The sequence below is a fragment of the Sciurus vulgaris genome, assembly GCF_902686455.1.
Source record: "Sciurus vulgaris genome assembly, chromosome: 2".
Classification (NCBI taxonomy): Eukaryota; Metazoa; Chordata; class Mammalia; order Rodentia; family Sciuridae; genus Sciurus; species Sciurus vulgaris.
The window spans coordinates 125,418,836-125,444,126 of record NC_136462.1 but is presented as its reverse complement, the minus strand read 5'-3'; the positions used below and the strand labels follow the sequence as shown (position 1 = coordinate 125,444,126).

The following is a 25,291-nucleotide window of genomic DNA, read 5'->3' as shown; positions in this document are numbered from 1 at the left end:
AGCATTCTAAGTAGCCCCTCTTTCCTCCTCCTTAGCTCTATGGTGATAGTTCAGGAATGTAAGTCATATCTGATTCCCCGCCCCTGTTTTCAGCTGTTCATAGACACTGGTGCAAAGAAGAAAAGTTACTCCATGTATGAATGGTGCAGGGAAGAGAATTCAATTTTTCCAAGGACCATGAATTTTCTCCTTTTTCTCTAACCACTGACTCTTTGGCTCGCAGCTGTCAGTCAGGAATGGTTCCCCACCTACCCCAAGTATTTGGTTGCTGCCTTAATTGCTATGTTCTTGGGTGAGGAGACTTGAAATCCACCCCAAAGTCCTCAAAGCTCTTTTTAGTCACTAATTTCACCATCTCTGCCAAGCTTTTCTCAGAACTGCTGCCAAAGCTAAATAAAATGACAGATTTGCTTTTCACTTCAAACTGAGCACTTATGAAGTTATGTACTTAATGGGTAAAGAGATGACTGGGAAGCCAAATTTCTTGTTAGTCAAAAAAAAAAAAAAAAAAAAAAAGATGGGGAGCTAGCATTAAATGCCTATAGTTTACTAGTCACGGTGATAGGTGTGTTACATCAATCATCTCTTTTAATTTCACCTCAACCCTCTGAGATCAGTATGGATCGATTCCTTTTACAAATTAAACCCAGGGCCAGGACACATGATGTAGAAGGGAAGAAGGATTTAACCAGGACCAGGTTCAGGTTCTCAGACTCTAAAGCCAGTATTCTTTCCACTCCCACAATCTCTGACCCATACATTGGTTAATTTACCTGACCGAAAAATATGAATTAAGTAAGGCTTAAACCCAGACTTTGGTTTCTATTTATCAGAAATTCTAAGATAAATGGGGGGTGAAAACCAAAGGAACCATCTTCTTCTTCCCTTCCCATGGTATACCAAAGTCTCAAGGGCAGTACTGCCCTAGTGACCTTCAGATGCCCTGTGCCGGGGCAGCCAGGCTGTTCATTCCATTCCAAATTCCCACTAATCTGGTTTACCTCCTGAGCTGCATATGAGACTTTTTTTTGAGGTGAAATTCACTAATACAAAATAACCATTTTAAAGTGAACAATTCAGTGACATTTGGAGTCACACAAAATAAAGCTCTATACCCACAAGCAGTTGTTCCCACCTCCCCTCAATCTCTGGCTATCACCCATTTGCTCTTGGATAGCAATATTATGAGACTTACCCAATAAATCCATTGTATATGGATTTACCTATTTTTCTTATTTCACACATGTAGAATCATATAATATGTGACTGTCTGCTTGCTTTCTTTCACTTAGCATAAAGTTTTTGAGGTTCATCCATGTTGCTGTATGTATCAGTACTTTATGTTTACGACTGAATAATATTCCATAACTTATTTATACATTCATCTGTTGATGAACATTTGGTATGTTTCTAACTTTCAGTTATTATGAGTCACACTGCCATGATCATTGATGTATAGGTCTTTGGATACCTGTTCTCAATTCTTTTGGGTATATATTGTAGGGGAGAGAGAGATCCCTCTACTTTCCCCTTAATTCCTATGTGCTCTCTTTGGTTGGTCTAGGAACCCAGTTACTATCAGGGCTGATCAACAAGACAAAAGTATAAAAGTTCTAATTAAGGTTACATACACATGGGGATCTTCACAAGAGAATGAAGTCTGAAGAAATAGTCAAAGCACCTTGCATTTATACTTTTATACAAAGAAAAATAATTTTTTTTGAAGGATTGACAGGACAAATGGGTATGTACACTAGGACATAAATTGTAGGGATGTTACTAAGAGATATTTAGGGGTGGGTGGGGATGTAGTGGAAAATACTTCAATGAGTTTGTTTATTCAGGTTCACTGCAGCCTCAATTACCAGTCTCTGGTGGTCAAACCTATTTTCTGGCCTTGGTGTGGAGGGACATCCCTCCTGAAAGAATCTTTATGGCTTCTTGCTTGTGGGGAAAGAAGCCAAATAGCCCTTTCTGAAGTTTTAGTTCCTTAAGGGATTTCAGCCTGAAATAACAAGCCAATTTGGCATATTGTGAGATGACACATCTTCCACTCCTTCAATACCTATGAATGGAATTTCTGGGTGTTTTGGTAATCCTTCAGTTAACTTTTTGAGGAACTGTCAAACCTTTCACAGGAGCTGTACCAATCTCCACTCCTGAGAGCAATGTAGCAGGATCCATATCCTCACACTTGAGACTTTTTAAACTGAATTACAGGATGAGGAAGTGGCCTCTCTGAAACATTTTCCTCTTTCACATTTGAACTTTCTCTTTCACATGCAGCCTACGCGCACGAAAGTGACTAGGAGGAAGGATACTATACCATGATGCAAACAGAAATTCCACCAACCTCCAGATATCATGTGTCACACCTCTGCCAAGCTCTGTGAACATTTGCTTCAGCTAGCCTCCAGGTCTCCAGGTGAACCTGCTCCAGACTGCTTTGCACCAGCGGAAGATGAATGACTGTGAGTTTGGCTACATCCACATGCTGGCTCAGGACTACCTGCAGCATGTCCTGCAGGTACCACAACAAGGGTCAAGTACCAGCAAAACATCCAGAGTGTTACAAAATGTGGCTTTCTCAGTCCAAAGAGAAGTTGAAAATAATCTGAAACCATACTTGGACAATTTTGATGTGGTGTCTGTAGATACTGCCAGAACAATATTCAATCAAGTGATGGAAAAGGAATTTGAAGATGGCATCATGAACTGGGGAAGGATTGTGACCATATTTGCGTTTGGAGGAGTTCTGATCAAGAAACTTTTGCGAGAGCACATTGCCCCTACTGTGGATTCTGAGGAGGAGATCTCTTACTTTGTGGCTGAGTTCATTATGAATAATGCAGGAGAATGGATAAGGCAAAACGGAGGCTGGGTATGTGTGATGGAAATTTTTTCATTGTTTTTACTATGAAATAGGAATTCAGAGTTTCCTTGCTAATTAAAGCCACTATCACCAAACACCACTTAAGAATTTAATTTTCTTGGATAGTTTGTTTTAGAAAAGTTTTTAATTAAAAAAAAAAAAAAACCCAACACCTTTCTGGCTCATTTCCAATGAGTTCTAGAACTTTATAGCTAGAAAATTCTAACAGTTTTTATTCTGAACAGCATGAATTACAGTAATGAAGTTTGGGGACCGATAAAGCAGCTTTCTAATGCATCTTCAGAACCAACAGCAGAGGCACTCCAGCACTTACTTTTTGCTAGTGCTGTCACAACAATGTAGAATTAGTACAGAGACACTTGTTTTAGATGCTGTCATATGTAGGTATTTATTATGTTGAAAAAGATAAGTGAATATTTTTGCAAGTTAATTACTTATAAATTATTTTTTTAAGTATTATAATACAAGAATTATGGGCTGTTAAAGAGAACCATTATTTAAGATTTTTAAAATAAAAATTCACATTATTATCAGGACTTCAAAAAGCCAAGAATGTGTAGACATGCCTGTATCCATAGGAAATACCTAGTACTTTTTTTTTTTTCCTAGAGATAGGGTTTTGCTATTTTACCCTGGCTGACCTCAAACTCCTTGGACTCAAGGAGTTGTCCTGCCTGGTCCTCCCAAGTAGCTGGAACCACAGGCATGGCTCACCATGCCTGGCTAACAGATTGCTGTCGTTGTTTGATGGTAGGGATTAAACCCAGAGCCTTCCGCGGGCTAATCACATACCCTACCATTGAGCTATACCTCAGCTCCGTAGTACTTCCTTGTTAAAAAAAAAAAAAAGGGTGTGTGTGTGTGAAAATTCTATATGGTACTTAATTTGCAACTTATTAAACTTATTGTTTTTCAACCAAGACTATAATAGGATTTATTTATTTATTGGTTGGTACTGGGGATTGAACCTAGGGGCACTTTACCACTGAGCTACATTACCAGCCTTCTTTATTTTTTATTTCAAGACAGATCTTGCTAAATTGCTGACAATGGCCTTGTACTTGCTAACCTCCTGCCTCCTGAGTCATGGGGATTATGGACTTGTGCCATTCTGTTCTGCTAGAATAGTATATTTAAGAGTACTTCATTTATTCTTTTAGGGATTGAATCCGGGGCCTTGTGCATGTGAGACAAGCACTCTACCAACTAAGCTATCTCCCCAGCCCCTAAGAGTACTTCATATATTCTGTTGTATATAAATGCTATCGAAGAATTGGCTATGTCTAGTTGATGAAAATTTAGGTTATTTCCAGAGCTGTCTACCACAAACAATGCTTTACTGAATAATCTTTATGTGTACCTGCCCTCAGGCATGTGTGTGTTTTCTAGGGTAGACGTTCCTTACAGAGTTCTGGGCTGTGGTACATGTCTATTGTTTAATCTACTGGATCCTTGCCCTCCAAAAGTGGTTCTGGAAAGTTATACTCCCATCAGGAGCTTGTTAGAGTACCCAACATTTCCCTCCATACCAGGGGACGAATATTATAATCTGTCTTAATTTTTCCAATTCATTGGGTTAAAAAATATATTTTTTTAAACATACCTTGTTTTAACTTTTGTTTTCTTGATTATTAGTAGGGCTAAGCATCTTTTTATTTGAGCATCTTTTCATATGTTTACTAACAATTTCTAATTCTTATTTAGGAATTTGTTTATAACCTTTGTCTATTTTTCTGTTATTTTATCTTTTTCTAACTGATCTATAGGAACTCTTTGAATATGCTGGATACAAATTATTTTTATATTTGACAGATATCTTCTAGTTTGTTGTCTTCAGTCATTATAGATATTTAAAAGTCTGATGCAGGCCAGGCATGGTGGCACATGCCTGTAATCCCAGTGACTCAGGAGGCTGAGGTGACTCAGGAGCCTGAGGCAGGAGGATCACAAGTTCAAGGCCAGCCTCAACAACTAAGTGAGGCTCTAAGCAATTTAGCAAGATCCTGTCTCAAAATAAAAGATAAAAAGGGCTCAGGATGTGATCCAGTGGTAAAGAACTTCTGGGTTTAATTCTCCAGTATATAAAAAAAAAGCTTGATACAATCCAATTGATAAATATTTTACTTGGTGCCATTTCCATTCTAAGGTCTTCTTGCCTAAGGATGGGTCTTATTGCAACCGGTCTTCTTTTTCACTCACCTTCTTCTTCCTGGAACTCTTCTTTCTAACTCAGCCTAACGTAGGCTAGGTGAAGCATGTGAGATGCTTAACTATGTTTTCTTCTGGTTGACTGTGGGAAGCTATACTGAAATGCTCAGCAAAATTTTAGCTGCGCTATGGAGCTTTCAAATGATGGCAACTGTTCTCTAGCACAGAGGCCCACATATGAGCCTGCAAGCTTTCTGTAGCCTTTGACTGTATTCCCAGTGCTTAGCATACTATTGGGAACACACGGTTAATTGCTCTTACTTAGAGATTTACTTCTTCACAATGAATTTTATGAGTTCCTGGAACTTGTAGTGAATGAGGGTATGAAATGGTTCCTTAGAATTTCTAGAAATGTACTTATCCTTTGTGGGGTATGGGGTAAGCAAAAATATAGCAGAAGAAACAAACCTCCCTGAATGGAGATATAAATGCACATACCTGCCTGCAAACATACTCATCCTTCATAACATCCTGCGCAGGTTCTCAGCTCTTCACTTTTACACCCGAGTAGCGTAGGTTGTGTATGTGATTGATAAACTTGCTAAGAGATTTTTTCAAAGCAATCTCAATACTGTGTTCCCAGTTCCCAGGAGACATTCATTCTGTTAATGACAGACAGTACTCTTTTGAGTTAGTCATACAGGCATGGAAAACTGGTACTCTTTTCATAGCACTGTCATACAATTAAATGAATGAATTTACTCTTGAGTGATTCATTTCATGGGAAATGTACCATCACATGCTTACCATTAGTCAAGTCAGGTGGCCCATAAAAAGAGGGGAACAGGCATTTCACAATTTTATCAAGCAAGCACGAACTTCTCTCTTTTTTCCCGTCTGAGAAAAACTAAAAAAAAAAAACACTGATCACAAAAGAGATAATCTAATTTCATTTAAAGTATATACAGAGACTTTATGAAAACTTCTGGATCAAAAGTGTGGTGTGGGACTGGGCATAGTGATGCATGCCTGTAATCCCAGTGGCTCAGGAGGCTGAAGCAGGATCTCAAGTTCAAAGCAAGTCTCAGCCACTTAGCAATATCCTAAGCAACTTAGTGAGACCCTGTCTCAAAATAAAAAATAAAAAAAGGCTGGAGATGTGGTTAAGTGCCCCTGGAACCACTAAAAAAAAAAAAAAAAAAAAGTTGTATGGGAGCACAGCACACATGTAAGAGCACAACTCTGATTCAGCAGATTTGGGTTCATTCTAGTCACTGGTGCTTACTGTGTGACTTGAACAAGTTATGTGACTTCCCTAAATCTTGTTTTCTCATCTGTGAAACCAGGAGGATATTGCAGCCTATCTTCTGGCCTGATGTAAGAATCAAATCATTCAATGCAAAGCATCAAGGACAATGCTTGCAAATGAGAACCCAATATAAGACACGAGTTACTCTTATTATCAGTAGTAATATTACCTACCTTCCATGGAAAGAATTTGATTAAATGTATTTAGTTTCCATAAGTTATATGATCAACTACAATTAGTTGTTAACCACTATGTAAAACAGATGCAATAAAGGGAAAAAGTAAGGCCGGTATCAATAAGGGACTCATAATCTCATTCCTTATTGTCTTTTTAAAAAATCAGCTTGACCTACTTTCTTCTCTTTCTTTCTTCCTTCCTTCTTTATCTCCTTCCTTCCTTCCTTCCTTCTTTCCTTCCCCTCTTCTTTCCTTCCTTCCTTCCTTCCTTTGTTTCATCTCTCTTTTTCTTCCACTTCCACATTTACTATTATGTTCCATACCCTCTGCTAATTTGGAGTGCTGAAAATGGATAGGCTCTCACAAGATCTGTTAAAAGAGTCAGTGTTATTTTTTAGCTGTCTTCAGCATTTAGATCCCTGGTACTGGCGATTTGAGAGGTTGAGGCAGGAGGATTGCAAGTTCAAGGTCAACCTCAGCAACTTCAGCGAGGCCCTAAGCAATTTAGTGAGTTCCTACCTCAAAATTGAAAATAAAAAGGGCTGAGGATGTAGCTCAGTGGTTAAGTAACCCTGGGTTCCATCCCCACTAGAAAAAAAAAAAGAGTTTTTTTTTCCCCCCTTTCTCATGTGTGGCACTGGGATTAAATCTGAGATCTTGTGCAAGCAGGCAAACACTACCACCAACCTACATCTCCTGCCAAAAGGATGGGTCTTAGAAGTCATTAGAATGTGTTTTAGCAGACCAGGACAGCCCTAGGAATTCAGGGCTAGGCTGGTTAACCTAGCAAGATCCTGTCTCAAGAAAGGTGTGTTTGAGCAGCAACTTCTGTCTGGCCCCTTGGATCACCTTTTCCTATTGAACCAGGCAACTTTCCTACCTTCACTCCCTTCAATGGAGCACTCTTCTATGTCTGTCTGTGCTGCTGGAGTGGAAAGAATTCTCAGCCTGTAGCTCCATGTAGGAAGAATCATGTCTACTTAATGCTTAGCACAGGGCCGATTGCATAGAAAGTACCCAAAAATGTTTGTGGATGGAATGATTCAGTGACCTAGTATTGGAACTGGAGATCTGAATCCCGATTTTATTCCCTTACTAGAGATATAAACTTGAATAGTAGTAAACTAAAGTACCTTGAGGTTCATCTTCCTTATATAATGTGTACCATAATAAAGTATGATATGCTAGTATATAGTAATATATTATACACACAATATATTATGAAGACAATACCTACCTTGGAAGGGAAAGTAAAGGACTAGAAAACATTTAAGTAAAACTGTTTGGTGAACTGTCAACTATGAGGGTTATACGATAAAGTCCAAGATGTTTAGATATATAATTATTAAAACTAAATACCCAAAGGAAGCCCCTTTAAAATAGAGATGTACACAGTTGGTGCTTTCCAAGTAATCAGAATATTAAAGCTTGGGTTATAAGAGTTAAGCCAGGAGTTTCCCTCTCTCCCCCTTCCTTCTCCTTCCTTCCTTCCTTCTTCCTTCCCTCCCTCCCTCCCTACTCTCTCTCTTACTCTCAATAATGGTCGCTTCAACTTGAGGCCAAATGAATGGGCAGAATGGGCATACAGAGAAATGTAGATGATTGACTAAGTGGTCAGTTGGCATTTCTAGAAAGTATAAAGATCTAAGAGTGAGATAATCTTAAATATTGGTATATATCATTGTATTAATTCAATCTTGGGGTCAAATGCTTTTATTTCTTTTGAATTTCAACTTGAGAGTTTGAAATTATTTAATGAAAAATAAGGTGAAATCTTACTGAAGTCATACAGAAATGCATGATATTGACACAGGGGTCAGAGGAAAAATCTTCCTGTAGGTCCTTCTGGAGAGCTCTCTAACTTTGGGAGTTAGCCTTGACTTCTTTCCCTCAGACCCCATATCCAATCCATTAGCAAATACTGTCCATCCAGGGCCTCGAGGCTACCTTCCTCTCTCACTTGACTCCGTCAGTAGGCTCCTAGCAATCTCCCTGCTTCCATCCTTTTCCTGCTAAGATCTGTTGTGTGAATAGCAGCCCGAGTGATATTTTAAAACTTGAATTAATCATGTCCTGACCTAAGTAAAACCCTCCAAGATGCCCCTTCACCTTGGGAACAAAAACACAAAGTCTTGACCCCCAAACTCAAAGACCAATACTATCTAGCCTTTGACCACTCCCCAAATTCCATTTTCTATGAATCCCTTTTGAGCTGTTGTAGCCCCAGCATCCTTGGATCTTCCCTCAAGGCCTTTGCACTTGCTATTGCCTCTACCTAAAATAATTTCCTCCCAGATGTTTGCATGTTTCCCTTCTTCCCTTCCCTTCATCTTCCCTTCTTCCCTCTGCTCCAAGGCTGCCTCTTGAGAGAAGTCTTCAGTGTTCACTCCATCTAAGATAGTACCCCTGCCACTCTCTGTCCCCATGCCTTACTTTGTTTCCTTCCTGACAATTTTCACAGCTACTCAACATTACATATTTATTTCCTTATCTGCTTATTGTCCATCTCTGTGGTGAGAATTTAAGCTTAGGGAGGGCAGGGATCCTGCATATTTTGTTCACTCCTGTTTCACATGCTTCAAATAGTACCTGGGGTGCAATCAGTGTTCGGTAAATATTTCTTAAATGAATACAGGAGCAAATAATCTCTAAAGAAGTGGGAATAATATTATGGTATTCTATTATAGTGTTTGCCTATAGACTTGAAAAAGTCTGAGGTTCTGATTTTCTTCACATTATTGATATAATGCATATTGTAGTCTGCTTTCTGCTGCTATAACAGAATGTCACAGACAGAGTAAATTATAAAGAAATTTATTTGGGGAGGCTGGGAACTACCAAATAGAAAGACTATATCCAATGAGGGCCTCTTTGCTGCACTGCAATATAGTGAAAGGAATCACATGGATAGGGAGAGACAGACAAAGGGAAAAGAAAAGGAGGCTGAACTCCTCCCTTTGATAATTTTACATGCTTCTTCAGTCATAGTCCTAATATATAGGGCTGTGTCCCCATGACCTAATCAACTCTTCAACCTTGATCTTAAGATCACACAATGGCAATGAAAATTCAACTGGGTTTTGAAGGGGACATTCAAACTCTAGCAACCCAATATATTATTTTATGCTTTAGGTTTTCTTAAAACTAGAGTAGCTCAATTTAACAAACTATCACTATTCCCAGAAATATTCCCTGGACATTCCTTGTTTAGTAGGATTATACCAAATCCTTATTTATATATTTCTTTTTATATAATGGTCTTAAGATACACATTGCATCATTAAAGGAAATATTTTTAAAAAGAATATGTTTAAAAACACATTTTGAAGGGGAAAAAGTCACTCCCACTATTATCATATATCTACATGTGGATATGCTATTATATGTAATTATCATTAAGGTGTACGTAACAGTTTCTTTATATTATAAACAATTTCAACATTGTCTCACATACTCCAAGTTAACATTTCTAATGTCTATAGAATATTTCACTAATTTAATATGAGATGATTTACTTAACCATTCCCAATTGTTAGATATTTGGGTTGTTTCCAGCAGTTTTTCCCTCTTAGAAATAATAATTTGATAGTGAACTTGGGTATGTTTACCTCTCCCCTCCCCCAAGTATTTTGGACGATTGTCTAATGATAAATTTCTAACAGTGGACTGACTGATTCATAAGATATGAACATCACATTACTCATGCCTATTGGAATACATATTGCTTTCCAAAAGGATTATACCAATGGAACAATGTCAGCTTCGGGTGGTATTATTAAAAAATAATTTGTTTCATAGGCTGAAAACAAAGCCAGTTTAATAGGTCTAAAAAACATTAAAATTGTAGTAAAATGTCAATTTTTTTAATGGCTAGTAATATCAAACTTTCCCCCATAGATTTGTTAATGACTTATGTTTGATGACTTTCTGTTTTATTGGAATAAACTCTTTCACAGTAAACATAAATATTTTCTCAATCTGTTGTTCTTTTAATTTAGTTTTTCATAGTTTAAAAAATGGTTTCATCCTGGGGCTTGGGTTGTGACTCAGTGGTAGAGTGCTTGCCTAGCATGCATGAGGGACTGAGTTCAAGATCCTCAGCACCACATAAAAATAAATAAAATAAAGGTATTGTGTCCATCTACAACTTAAAAAAACTTTTAAAAATGGTTTTATCTTCATACAGTTCAATTTATCCATTTTTCCTCTGTTCACTCTGTTGCTTTAGAAGTTCAATGCACATAAAAACGAGACATGTTAACTGCCCCATCAAATAGACAACCATCATTGTTATAGTGAAAAATCATTTTAAAGGGGATTGTTAACACTTGCCAAATGTGTGGTTTTCTAATTTCAAAACATGGGGAATTCTAAAAAGGGAGCAATGAAATGTCTACATATCTAGAATGTATGGGAAAATATGAGTGTGTAATGGTGGGAGGGGAAGAGGAAGAGGAAAGGGAGGAGCAGTTTCTTCATGCCCTGTGTTAGGGCATGTGCCTCAGAGCATGAGACTACCCTTAGCACACAGGCAGAGCTGGCTTCCTTAGGCAGTCCTTCAGATGGAAAATCCCAACTGGTGTCTATCCGCTCTGCCATCAATCTCACAAAGATGACTCCAGGGCATTGCAGGACTCTCCAGTCTCTTCTGGCTATCAAAGAAATAAGTTTAGCTCACTTTTTAGTATTAGTCATGCCAGGCTATGAAGTACCTTGGAGGCATTTGTAACCCCAGACTCTGGAACTTGCAAAATGTAGGGCAAATGTTTGCTAGGTGAATCTTTCAAAAAATTATTTTAACAATTTTCTAATCCTTTTGGTACTTGTTTGGAAATGCAGGGAGTGGAAAGAAGTGAAATATTTGAATTCCAATCCAGGTCCAGGGACTACAGAGTTGGGTTATCTTAGATTACATTTTTCTGGGCATCAGTTTTCTCATTTGTTAAAATAAGAGAGGGCATAAGCTGGAAGTAATTTTCAGTGAGGATGTTTTATAATTATAGCTCATAAATTAACTGAATACAGTATTCAGTTCATACTTTTTTTTTTTTTTTAAACGATGTCTGGTCTCAAAGAGAATGAATTGCAATAGAAATAGTCATCAATCTTTTCATAGACTCAAAAGCATTGGGTTAATTTAGATTTACTATGAGTCCTCATAATTCTCAATATGAGAGTGTATAAATACATATTTCAATGCTGGGCAATTGAAAGGGAAAGAAAAAGAAAACAACAGAATTTGTTCCTTCTAGAACTGTGCTTGCTGTGCTGACTTGCGCAGTACTTGTGGCTACTGAATAATTGCAATGCAATTAGTCTGAATTAAGGTGAAAGGACTTTAAATATCTACTATGAAAAAATGTCATTAATGATTTTATACTGTTTACATTTTGAAGTAATATTTTGAATATATTAAATTCATGAAATATACCTTAAAATTATATTTAGCTATTTACTTTTATTTTTTCACATGTGACTGCAAAATCATTAAAACTACAAAATTTAAAAACACAGCTGAGGCTATATTTCTATTGGATGATGCTACTTGAAAGGGTTCTAGAATTGGAGATAGAGAACAATGACAGAGTACAAATAGCTAAAAGTACAGAGAGGAGTAACTATTTGCATCATTTAAATAAAATTTCTTTGCTTCTTTTTTTAACTTAATCTCTGCTGATTTTAAAAATGTTACATGTTTTATTCTCTCCTAGGAAAATGGCTTTGTAAAGAAGTTTGAACCTAAATCGGGCTGGTTGACTTTTCTGGGAATTACAGGGCAGATCTGTGAGATGCTGTCTCTCCTGAAGCAATACTATTGACCAAAAAGACACTGACTGTTTCAAGAACTGTTGCCAACACATGCTACTTCTGCTTTTAAATAAACAACTTTGATGATGTAACTTGACTTTCCAGAGTTAAGGACCCTTTGTCCTCATTTTAATGAATAAATTGTATGTATTTTTCTCTATATGTGATTTGTGTCTTAATTCTTTAAGCTGCCTGGAACTTTAGCAGAAGGGCACAGCCCAACACAGGAGACAGGTATTGAAGTAAAGGATAATGATGGGGAAGAAGGTGTCTTTTCTGCTCTTTCTTAGGGTATGTCTGTCATCCTAATTTGTTCTCTGGGTCCCCAGGCTGGACAGCACAGGAGCTGTCTCTCCTGGGCTCATGACTCCTGGGTCCCCAGTGCACCTGCTCCACTGCTTCGAGTTCCAGTCTTCACCCTCTGGTCTGTCATTTGGGGCTCAGAAAATGATACCTCAAAGTGAAGTCCTCAGAAGCACAGTTTCTCTCTGACTTTCTCCTTCCCTCCCATATTTCTCCCTTCTTTCTCTTCTTAGGCCAGACATAAAAACTAGAATTCACCTTCCTCAAGGCAGGTCGTAGGAACCAGGACCCCTCCCACAAATGTCAGCCATGAAACCCAAAAGTAGTATTCTAACTTTTCCCGATATTTTGGTAAAATAATAAACTAGGGAAATGTAGAAGGGCATAGGGCAGCCAGGGCAAAATGCCAAGGGAGGAGGTCGGGGGCAGGGCCAGAACGAAAGAGCATGCAGAGAGTCTTCTCATGAGGTCAACTTCCTGGTTGATGAAAGTGCTCATCCAGGGGACACAAGTGGGGTATCCAACAGACAGACACTTCCATACTCATGGTCCTAAGCTGGGGGACCCAATAGAAAAATTAAAGCAGATGCACCAATCAATAATAGTGAGCAAAGCATGGACAGGGGAAGAGATAAGGAAAGGAGGAAATTCCAGAGAACATGAAAAGAGCAGGCCAAAACTACCCCACTGATTCCTGGCTCCAGGGCCCCTTTCTTCAGAGAAATCTATCTGGGTTGCTTTTGCAATAAACCTGCTGTTTGCTTGCTATCTCTGTGTCCTGTCCTTCAGTTCTTTGCTGAACAGAGACAATGAAGCCAGTCACCCTAGATGGTTACATAAAGAAATTCTCTGACTTGTCTGATTGTAAGTCTTAAGACCTTAATTCCAGATAGGCTCCTGCCCTGTAACTGGAAGGAAGGACACTACTCAGAGAGGCCAAGAAGAATCTGAACAGACAGGCCTGAATGCCCACCCACAAGATCACACTCTTATTGGATCTGATGTGTATGCCACTGTGCACACATGAAGCATGAAAATGAACAGCTCACCCTGAGTCTTTGGGTCTTGAACCTAAAGGTTCTCATGTCATGTAAAACTATCATCAAATACATTTGTTATCTTTTCCTCTTGTTAGCCTATCTTTTTTTTTGATAGGAGTTTTGGTCATGATCCTTCCTGATAGGCAGCAAATGATCCCCGCCTCTTTTGCCCCTACAGCAGGAAACTCTGGGATGGTTTGTACAAAAACTATTAGATAAATGATTCAGTGCTGAGCCATTGTGAAACTTGTGTATTTTTTTCTTGCAAAATTCACAAATTAAAAAACTTTTTTGTTTGTTAGAACCTGTGCTTGATTTTTTGTTTTTTTTTTTTTCAAGAATACCAGTGGGGACTGAGGTTGTAGCTCAGTGGTAGAGTGCTTGCCTAGCACACATGAGGCACTGGGTTTAATCCTTATCACCATGTTAGAAAAATAAAATAAAATAAAATAAACGTTAAAAACAAAAATAAAAGAATACCAGTGATTACTTGTATTCTAATTTTTAAGCCAGCAAAACTGATTACAATATGGCAACCCTCTATCTTGTTCTAGACCACCCTACCCCAATTTTTACTCCTTAGGGCTTGCATTACATTTCCTAGGAAGTTGTTGGTAGATCTAATAAAGAAATAAGATCCCTTCTCTCCCAAACTTCAAGGGGAATTTCAGTTAATGCTTTACTCACGCGGTGTGTGATTCCTAACAGTGGAGACAGTGGGAATGAGGTCACTGGGGGCAAGTCAGTCGGGAAATGTTTGTGGCCACAGTAACTTTGGCTTACTTATGAAATCTGAGACACAGCTACTTATGCCACCTGGGGCTTGTGTCTACTGAAGGCAAGGTAAGATTCCACATTTTCTTTTACGTCTTCTGTCAAGGGCCTCACCCACTCCTGAAACTGCTGTTGTTTGTTTTAATTCATTTTTGTATTAATGAGAGCTATGTGGTGGGAATGAACAGCCAGGAGTGCATATAACAGGAAGTATGTATGCTACTACCTGGAATATACTTACACGAGAAGTTCCCAAATCTGACTTTTACACCACAATTACGTCTTTAGCAATGTGACATTGGGAAATCAGTGACCCTTTCTGGTTTGGTCTGTGATCTGATCTTGTAAACTACACCTCACTGTGTGTTTGTTTATTAAATTAACTTTTTTGGAAAAAATGGTTTTATGAACCTCAATTCTTACCTTATTGCATACACAAAAATTAAATTGTAACAGATCATAGACCTAAATGTTTGTTAAAACTATACAACTTTTAGAAGAAAATGTAGGAGAAAATCTTCTCAGTCTTGGAGTAGGCAGTGATTGTTTAGAACACAAAGAGCTTCAACCGAATTCTATTCTACTTTTAGCCAGGTGAGGTGGCACATGCTTGTAGTCCTAGCACTGGGGGTGCTGAGGTGGAAGGCTCTCTCAGACCCAGAGTTCTAGGCCAACTTGGGCAACCTAGTGAGATGATTCTCTTTTAAAGCAAACAAACAAAAACAAGACTGAAACAATAACAACAGGCAAAACCAAAACATTTAACTCTGAAAATGACACCATTAGGAACCGAAATGGGGCCAAATATGGTGGCAAAAGCCTTTACTCCCAGACACTTGGGAGGTTAAGGCAGGAGGATGACCAGACTGGGCAACTAAGTGAGATCCTGTATCAAAATAAAAAATAAAAAGAACTGGGGATGCATCTCAGTGGTAAAGTGCCCCTGAGTTCAGTCCCATGTACCAAAGGGGCAGGGGTACAGGAAAGAAACTCAAATGGGGCATCCGAATTTTATCTTAATAAAGCTGTAAAAAAACAGAAAACAGAAAACCTCTCAAAAGCAAGCCACAGCATTGGAGATAATATATATCACATTCATCTCTAAGGACTTGTTTCCAGAATATCTACAATGATCTTACAACTCAATAACAAGATGACCATCAACCTAATTTTAAAAATGAGCAAAACACTTCACAAAAGCAGATATACAAATGACTGATGAACATGGAAAAGATGCCTAATGCCATTAGCCATCAAGGGAAGCAAACTGAAACCACAATGAAAGTTGGGTTTGGTGGCATGATGGTGTGGTCCTAGTTACCTAGGAGACTGAGGCAAGAGATTCACTTGAACCCAGGAATTAGCGACCAGCCTGGGCAAAATGGTGAATCTTATTTATCACAAAACAAAACAAAACCAAAATTAGCACAACTTGAGACCACTGCATACCCTCCAGTATGGCTAAAATGAAATAGACTGACAACCATCTTTGAGGAAATGTGAGCAACTGAAATTTTCATAGACTATGGTGACAATGTAAAATTGTACAACTACTTTGGAAAACAGGTTGACAATTTCATGTAAAGTAAAGCATACATTTACTCTAGGATCCAGAACTTCCACTTCTATACAAGTCATAGCAGCTTTAGTCATAATAGCCCAAACTAGAAGTAATCTAAATATTTATCAACAGGTGAGTAGATAAAGCAATTTCAGAATTCCCACTAAATAGATTTTTTAAACAATAAAAAGGAAAATTATTGATACATGCAATGGAATTATAAATCTCAAAAACATGTTGAACAAAAAAGCCAGGCACCACCGAGCACACAGTGTATTAGTTCATTCACAAGAAACTCTAGGAAAGGCAAATCTAATACACACTGGCAGAGAGTAGATCAGTTGTTGGTTGGGCTGGGGTAGGGAGTTAACCGGGAGAGGACTTTTCTGAGTGATAAAATGGTCTACATCTGGTGGTAGTTCCATAGGTGTATAATTTGTCAAAATTTATAGAGATGTACACTTACAACTGGTGCATTTTATTGTAGATAAGAAATGTCTTGAAGCTGGGCGTGGTGGCACACACCTGTAATCCCAGGGGCTTGGGAGGCTGAGGCAGGAGGATCATCAGTTCAAAGCTAGCCTCAGAAACAGCAAGGTTCTAACCCACTCAGTGAGACCCTGTCTCTAAATAAAATACAAAAAAGGGCTGGGGATGTGGCCCAGGGTTAAGAAAGCCTGGATTCACTCCCCAGTACCAAAAGAAAAAAAAGAAATAGAAAAGAAAAGAAAAGAAAAGAAATGTCTTTATGAAGTTGATTTAGAAAAGCGTATTTGTTTTTGTGGAAAATAATCAACACTCATCATCCGAAATGTAAACAATAAGGAAAAGTACAAGAGAAAAATCACCGAACATTGAAGTGAAATGCTATTAATGGCCCAGAATAATATCATGAAATATTATTTTTGTCTTATCATTCAAAAGGACCGTGTCATAGTAAATCAAAGCCCTACTAACACTCTGATAGCTCCCCTCTCCCCCATGGTGTGGTCCCTATTTTAACTGTCTCTCTTCCCTTCAATTCTGTCCTCCTTGTTGGTCTGTCTCTTCTGCAGCGCTTTTGGGCTGCTTTCGACCTTTGACCACTGACTTTTGCCATGATTGCCTCTGTCTGGATTGCTTTCCTGCCTCCTCGCCTGGTTAATGTCTGCTTGTCCTTCAGATTTCAGTCCACAAGTCGCTTCTTCAAGAGTGCCTTCCCTGTCGAGTTTCAATTCTCCTTGACACTATTTCAATCCCACTGTTACAGTTGTATGATTTTTTAACTCAGTTTATCTGTTTCTCCAATGGCTAGTTCTACATGACTATTTTGATTTACTGTTTTATCTCAGAGTCTAGTTCAGAGCCTGGCAAGAGTTCAATAAATACGTGCTTAAAAATATATAAAAATAAAAATCAATTGGTTTCGGAAAAGGTAACACATGAGGTTGGGGTGAGTTGAAAAACTATGTTCTCAGCAATAGTATGGAAGAGAGTAATGTCTGTTTACTGGTTGTTTTTCATGTGCTGGGAACTTTATTTTATTGTTTTGGTGCTGGGGTTTGATGAACTTGGACAGAATTCAATTAAGAAAAAAATTATTAAAATTACAAGTGAATAAATCTTTACAAATCGAACCCTGACCTTTCTTTACACATGCTAAGAAACCTTAAATAGTAATGTCCTTTAATCTTTTTCCCTACTCAGTAGTGGGAACATAACTCAGGGCCACATGCATGCTAGGCAAGCACTTTACCACTGAGCTACATTCATGACCCCTTTTATTTTATTCTGAGACAGGGTCAGGCTGGTTTTGAACTTTGCAATCCTCCTGACTCATCTTCCCAATTAGCTGAGATTATAGGCGTGTGCTACCATGCCCGTCTAAACTCTTAATCTTCATGACAGTCGTTCGAAGTAGATAACATCCCCCATTTTACTGTTGGAAAAACAGGCTTAAAACAAGTAAGAAACTTGCCCAAGGTCATAGAGTTGGGTGAGTGTGTCATAGGTGGCTTTGGGCCTCAGGAAGGATTCCAAAGTCCGTGCTGGTCCTCGCTCCCTGGGCCTCCTCCTGTTGCTCTACTTCTTCTGATCTCATGGCACTGCCTGGTCACTCTCCAACTTCCCACCCTTTCACAAGTCAACACTGCATGAAGGCCAGCGGGGTGTAAGTGCCTTCCTTGCCAGCGAGGAGGACCTTGGATGGCCAGGTGGGTGTCCCCACACTAACTCGTCATCACTCCCACAACTTGGTATGTGTGTGTGTGTGTGTGTGTCTCCCTATAGGATCACCCCCAACTTGGACTGACTGCCACTATTTTAGATCCAGAAACTTCTTGCAAAGGGTGCAAAGTTGCTGGCAGGGAAATGTTGCTTTGTAACTTTCCACAAAATGTGAAAATAAAACAAGCTCTTTCTCATTGGTGGTTCTCTGTGGCTCTTTCTGCTGGAAGATGCTATTAGGGTCACATCATCTGGAAAGGGAAGGGCTAAATCATTTTTCCATGGTGTCGGTGGGTTCATCTGCTTTAAGACCACAGGCAGCAATTTCAAGAGAGCTGACTGAGTGCAGGGCTATGATTTATCACCTTAGCAGAGTAAATTAAACCACCTCGCATGAGATCCAAATGCATGAGCAGTGTTCCTTTAAACTGTTTAAAAGTAGAAGGTGGATAACTCAGCTGTTTGAGCAACAGAATAATGTACATATACAGTTTAATGTTATAAACATTTCCAACACAATTATCTTGGCACATTTTCATTGTCATTGAGCTTGCTTCCTATTTTATTAACAAATTCCATATATTCTCTCCACCGTATGTAGTTACTCTGCATTTATATTTTCCTTTCTTGCTGCTACTGTGAATCAGTTGTTCTAGGGCCAACCTCTACATTTGGGTATTAGACCTCATTCCTTATTTCCTCTGAGTGACAGCCCTTCAGCCTCACTCTTCTGCATCACACAATTTCCGTTCTCTACCACAACAATCCTGTTAATGTGATTTCTCTCATGGTAAAAACAAACAGGATAAAAGAAGACCAAACAAAGGTCAGGCATGGTGGCAAGTGTCTGTAGTCTCAGCTACTCAGGAGGCTGAGGTGGATCACTTGAGCCCACAAGTTGTAGACCAGTCTGGGCAACATAGTGAGGCCCTGTCTCAAGACAAACAAGCAACCAAAAAACTAACAACAACAACAACAAAACGAGACAAAACAAAGTACACAATCTCTCAGCAGCAACCCCAGTTTTCTGTTTCTCTTCATAGAAAAACTGCTCAGTGGTAGAGCACCTGCCTAGCATACAAATGTCCTGGGTTCAATTCCCAGTACCTCACTCAGTCAGAATGGCAACTAACAAGAATACAAGTAACAAGAGATGTTGGTGAGGATGTGGAGAAAAGGGTACAATCATACACTGCTGGTGGGACTGTACATTGGTGCAACCACTATGGAAAGCAGTATGGAAATTCCTCAAAAAACTAGGCATGGACCACCATTTGATGCAATTATCCCACTCCTTTCTATATATTCAAAGGATTTAAAAATCAGCATATTGTAGCAACATAGCCACGTCAATGTTTACAGCAGCACATTCACAATAGCTAAGCTTTGAGGCCATCAACAGATGAATGGATAAAGAAAATGTAGTTTATATGCACAATGGAATATTTCTCAGCCATGAAGGGTAATGACTTTATGACATTCACGTGTAAATGGATGGATCTGGAGACTACCAAGGTAAGTAAGCCAATCCCAAAAGACCAAAGGTTGAATGCTCTCTCTGATGCTTACCCAAATTAAGAGGGCGAGGATGATGGAAGAAGAGAAATTCCCTGGATCAGAAAAGGGGAATGAAGGGAAGGGGGGGTATGTAAACAGGAAAGACAGCAGAATGAATCTGATATAACTTTCCTACGTATATGTGTGAATACACAATAGTGATCACACTGTGAATCTCAACATTGTGTACATCTACAAGACTGGGATCTTAACTAGAAGATACATTCCATGTTTGCATAAATGTTTTAAAATAGACTCTACTGTCATGTGTAACTAAAAAGAGCAAATAAAAAAAGTTCCAGTATCACTAAACAAAAAACAAACTGAGAAAAGCCATCTATACTTGCTCTAATTCCTCTCCTCTCATTGCCTCATGGACACTTAATATTCAGACTTTATTCCTACACCAAGTTCAAGGATGAATTCTCAGTCCTCCAAGTCCTTGACATATGCCATTTTATGCAGTGGATGACTATCTTTTTATACATATTTTATTCAACTTTGGAGACCCAACTCTCTTGGTTCTTGCCTTATCTTACTGGTTACTCTGTGTCTCCTCAGGTGAATCTGCCTAAGCTGAACTCCTTAAATCTAAATAGTGTAGTGCTCTGGCTAATACTTGGCTCCTTTTCTCTTCCTTATCTATACTCTTGTTCTAGATATCTCATTCAGCACCATGATCTTAAGGATCAATCATATGCTTATGATCTCCAAATTCTTATCTCCAGCCAAGACCTTCCTTTGAACTCCAAACTGAGATATCCAACTGCTGACCTGATGTTTCTGTATTTGGACCATTAGCAAGCATATCAAATCCACTATGACCAAAACATAGTGATTTTCATCAATTCCCACTTCAAACATATAACCCCTGAATCCCTCACCATCCTAGTTGATAGGACCTCCATTTTTCCCATCTACTGAAAGTGGAAACCCTTTAAACACTCGATCTTTTCTTTGTTTCCCTATACACATTCAACCCATCAGCAAATGGTTCTCTCACCAAAATATATCCAGTATTCAACTGTTACTGCCTTCACTATTGCCATCCTGATGTGAGCTACCCAAAATCTGTTGTACAGGTTTTGAGGTGACCTCCTCTTCTTTCTTCTTCCTTTGACTCTATACAGTTGATTCCCATTCATGCAGTCAGAAGGAACCTCTAAAATATAAGACCATACTGACCCAGGGCCTTGTGCATGCTAAACAAGTGCTCTATCAATCAACTATACCCTTATTCAGCTGAACATTGTTAGAGGGCTCTGCTCATGGTACAGAACCATCCATAGTAGCCATGGTCACCCAGAAAAACAATACCTCCGGAATGTAATAGAGGCATCTGACCCATAGCACTATTTCTCTATCACTCTGGCATTTCCTCCTTTAAAGAGTCCTCGGACTTCTCTGCTTGCCTTTTTACTGTGTCCTTTTGCTTTCCACCTTGTTAATATCCAACCAGCTGCTGGAACCAGACACATTTTTCTGGGTCATCAAAGAATATTCCTTTCATTCATTCCCTTGATTCAACCAAAAATTGAATCCTGGCAATTTTACTTCTTAATATCTCTTAATCTACCCATTTGCCTACTTCTCCTTAACTCTTTTGTTAGTTTGAGCCTTTGTTACTACCATTGTTTCCTGCCTGGATCACTGTGAGACTTTTGCTTGGTGTATCACACCCATTTTTACCCCCCTCTGATAACATTCAGATTAATATGCTTAAAATCATTCAACGACTTTCTGTTATTCTTAGGAACTCAAATTCTCCCCCCAAATTTTTTTTTTTTTATTGTAAACAAATGGGATACATGTTGCCTCTCTGTTTGTACATGGCGCAAAGGCATACCATTTGTGTAATCATAAATCCACATAGAGTAATGTTGTTTGATTCATTCTGTTATTTTTTCCCTTCCCCCCACCCCTCCCACCCCTCTTTACCCTCTATACAGTGCTTTCTTCCTCCATAATTGCCCCCCTCCCTAACCCTAACTCTAACCCTAACATTAACCCTTCCCTCCCCCCCTTTATGTGTCATCCTCCACTTATTAGCGATATCATTCGTCCCTTGGCTTTTTGAGATTGGCTTATCTCACTTAGCATGATATTCTCCAATTTCATCCATTTGCCTGCAAATGCCATAATTTTGTCATTCTTTATGGCTGAGTAATATTCCATTGTGTATATATACCACAGTTTCTTTATCCACTCATCAATTGAAGGGCATCTAGGTTGGTTCCACAGTCTGGCTATTGTGAATTGAGCAGCTATGAACATTGATGTGGCTGTATCTCTGTAGTATGCTGATTTTAGATCCTTTGGGTATAGGCCAAGGAGTGGGATAGCTGGGTCAAATGGAGGGTCCATTCCAAGTTTTCTAAGGAATCTCCACACTGCTTTCCAGAGTGGCTGCACTAATTTGCAGCCCCACCAGCAATGTATGAGTGTACCTTTCTCCCCACATCCTCGCCAACACCTGTTGCTTGTATTTTTGATAATCGCCATTCTAATTGGGGTGAGATGGAATCTTAGGGTGGTTTTGATTTGCATTTCTCTTATTACTAGAGATGTTGAACATTTTTTCATGTTTATTGATTGCTTGTACATCTTCTTCTGTGAAGTGTCTGTTCATTTCCTTAGCCCATTTGTCGATTGGATTATTTGTATTCTTGGTGTAGAGTTTTTGAGTTCTTTATAGATCCTGGAGATTAGTGCTCTATCTGAAGTATGATTGGCAAAGATATTCTCCCACTCTGTAGGCTCTTTCTTCACATTACTGATAGTTTCCTTTCCTGAGAGAAAGCTTTTTAGTTTGAATCTATCCCAGTTATTGATTCTTGCTTTTATTTCTTGTGCTATGGGAGTCCTGTTGAGGAAGTCTGGTCCTAGGCCGACATGTTGAAGATCGGGACCTACTTTTTCTTCTATAATCTGCAGAGTCTCTGGTCTGATTCCAAGGTCCTTAATCCATTTTGAGTTGAGTTTTGTGCAGGGTGAGAGATATGGGTTTAGTTTCATTCTGTTGCATATGGATTTTCAATTCTCCCAGCACCATTTGTTGAAGAGGCTATCTTTTCTCCATTGCATATTTTTGGCGCCTTTGTCTAGTATTAGAAAGTTGTATTTATTTGGGTTTGTGTCTGTGTCCTCTATTCTGTACCATTGATCTACCTGTCTATTTTGGTACCAGTACCATGCCGTCTTTGTTACTATTGCTTTGTAATAAAATTGAAGTTCGGGTATTGCGATACTCCCTGCTTCATTTTTCCTGCGAAGGATTGCTTTAGCTATTCTGGGTTTCTTATTCTTCCAGATGAATTTCATGATTGCTTGCTCCATTTCTGTAAGGTACGTCATTGGGATTTTAATTGGGATTGCATTGAATCTGTATAGCACTTTTGGTAGTATGGCCATTTTGACAATATTAATTCGGCCTATCCAAGAACATGGGAGATCTTTCCATCTTCTAAGGTTTTCTTCGATTTCTTTCTTTAGTGTTCTGTAGTTCTCATTGTAGAGGTCTTTTACCTCTTTTGTGAGATTGATTCCCAAGTATTTTATTTTTTTCGATGCTATGGTGAATGGGGTAGTTTTCCTAATTTCTCTTTCTGAGGATTCCTCACTTATGTATAAAAATGCATTGGATTTATGAGCATTGATCTTGTAACCTGCCACTTTACTGAATTCACTTATGAGTTCTAACAGTTTTCTGGTGGAATTTCCTGGTTCCTCTAAGTATATAATCATATCATCCGCAAATAGGGATAGTTTGAGTTCTTCTTTTCCTATTCGTATTCCTTTAATTTCCTTGGTCTGTCTAATTGCTCTGGCTAGAGTCTCAAGAACAATATTGAATAAGAGTGGTGAAAGAGGGCATCCCTGTCTTGTTCCAGTTTTTAGGGGGAATGCTTTCAGTTTTTCACCGTTTAGAATGATATTAGCCATGGGCTTAGCATAGATGGCCTTTACAATGTTAAGGAATGTTCCCACTATCCCTATTTTTTCTAGTGTTTTGAGCATGAAGGGGTGTTGTATTTTATCAAATGCTTTTTCTGCATCTATTGAAATAATCATGTGGTTCTTGACTTTAAGTCTATTGATATGGTGAATTACATTTATTGATTTCCGGATGTTGAACCAACCTTGCATCCCTGGGATAAAACCCACTTGATCGTGGTGCACTATCTTTTTAATATATTTTTGTATGCGATTTGCTAAAATTTTATTGAGAATTTTTTGCGTCAATGTTCATTAATGATATCGGTCTGAAATTTTCTTTCCTCGATTTATCTCTGTCTGGCTTGGGTATCAGGGTAATATTGGTTTCATAGAATGAGTTTGGGAGGGTACCCTCCTCTTCTATTTCATGGAATACTTTGAGAAGTATTGGAATGAGCTCTTCTTTAAAGGTTTTGTAGAACTCGGCTGAGAACCCATCTGGTCCTGGACTTTTCTTTGTTGGTAGGCTTTTGATGACCTCTTCTACTTCATTACTTGAAATTGTTCTATTTAAATTGTGTATGTCCTCCTCGTTCAATTTAGGCAATTCATATGTCTCTAGAAACCTGTTGATGTCTTCAAAATTTTCTATTTGGTTAGAATATAGATTTTCAAAATAGCTTCTAATTATGTTTTGTATTTCAATCGTGTCTGTTGTGATATTTCCTTGTTCATTCCGAATTTTGGTGATTTGGGTTTTCTCTCGTCTTCTCTTTGTTAGAGTGGCTAAGGGTTTATCAATTTTGTTTATTTTTTCAAAGAACCAACTATTTATTTTGCCAATTTTTTGTATAGTTTCTTTTGTTTCAATTTTGTTGATTTCAGCTCTGAGTTTAACTATTTCCTGTCTTCTACTACTTTTGGTGTTGGTCTGTTCTTCTTTTTCTAGGGCTTTGAGCTGAAGTGTTAGGTTGTTTATTTGTTGATTTTTACTTCTTTTATTGAATGCGCTCCATGAAATAAATTTTCCTCTAAGTACTGCTTTCATAGTGTCCCAAAGATTTTGATATGATATTTCTTTGTTCTCATTTACCTCTAAGAATTTTTTAATTTCCTTCCTAATATCTTCTGTTATCCATTCATCATGTAATAGCATATTGTTTAATCTCCAGGTGTTGGAGTAGCTTCTGTTTTTTACTCTTTCATTTATTTCTAACTTCAATCCATTATGATCTGATAGAATACAAGGTAGTGTCTCTATCTTCTTGTATTTGCTTACATTAGCTTTGTGGCATAATATATGGTCTATTTTAGAGAAGGATCCATGTGCTGCTGAGAAGAAAGTGTATTCGCTCTTGGTTGGATGGTATATTCTATAAATGTCCGTTAAGTCTAAATTATTGATTGTGTTATTGAGGTCTATGGTTTCTTTGTTCAATTTTTGTTTGGAAGATCTGTCCAGTGGTGAGAGAGGCGTGTTAAAATCACCTAGTGTTATTGTGTTATGGTCTATTTGGTTTCTGAAATTGAGAAGGATTTGTTTGACATACATGGAGGAGCCACTGTTTTCCCCAAAAATTG

At 38.4% G+C, this 25,291-nt stretch overlaps 1 protein-coding gene across 1 annotated transcript; it reads left to right on the top strand.

Moving 5' to 3' along the window:
• Positions 1-2,284: 2,284 nt before the first annotated feature.
• BCL2A1 (BCL2 related protein A1) lies at positions 2,285-12,494 on the top strand. Its single transcript, XM_079128466.1, has 2 exons — positions 2,285-2,881; positions 12,238-12,494. The coding sequence occupies exons 1-2, from the start codon at positions 2,462-2,464 to the stop codon at positions 12,343-12,345; spliced, it is 528 nt and encodes a 175-aa protein (XP_078984592.1). The 5' UTR covers positions 2,285-2,461; the 3' UTR covers positions 12,346-12,494.
• The last annotated feature ends 12,797 nt before the right edge of the window (positions 12,495-25,291 follow it).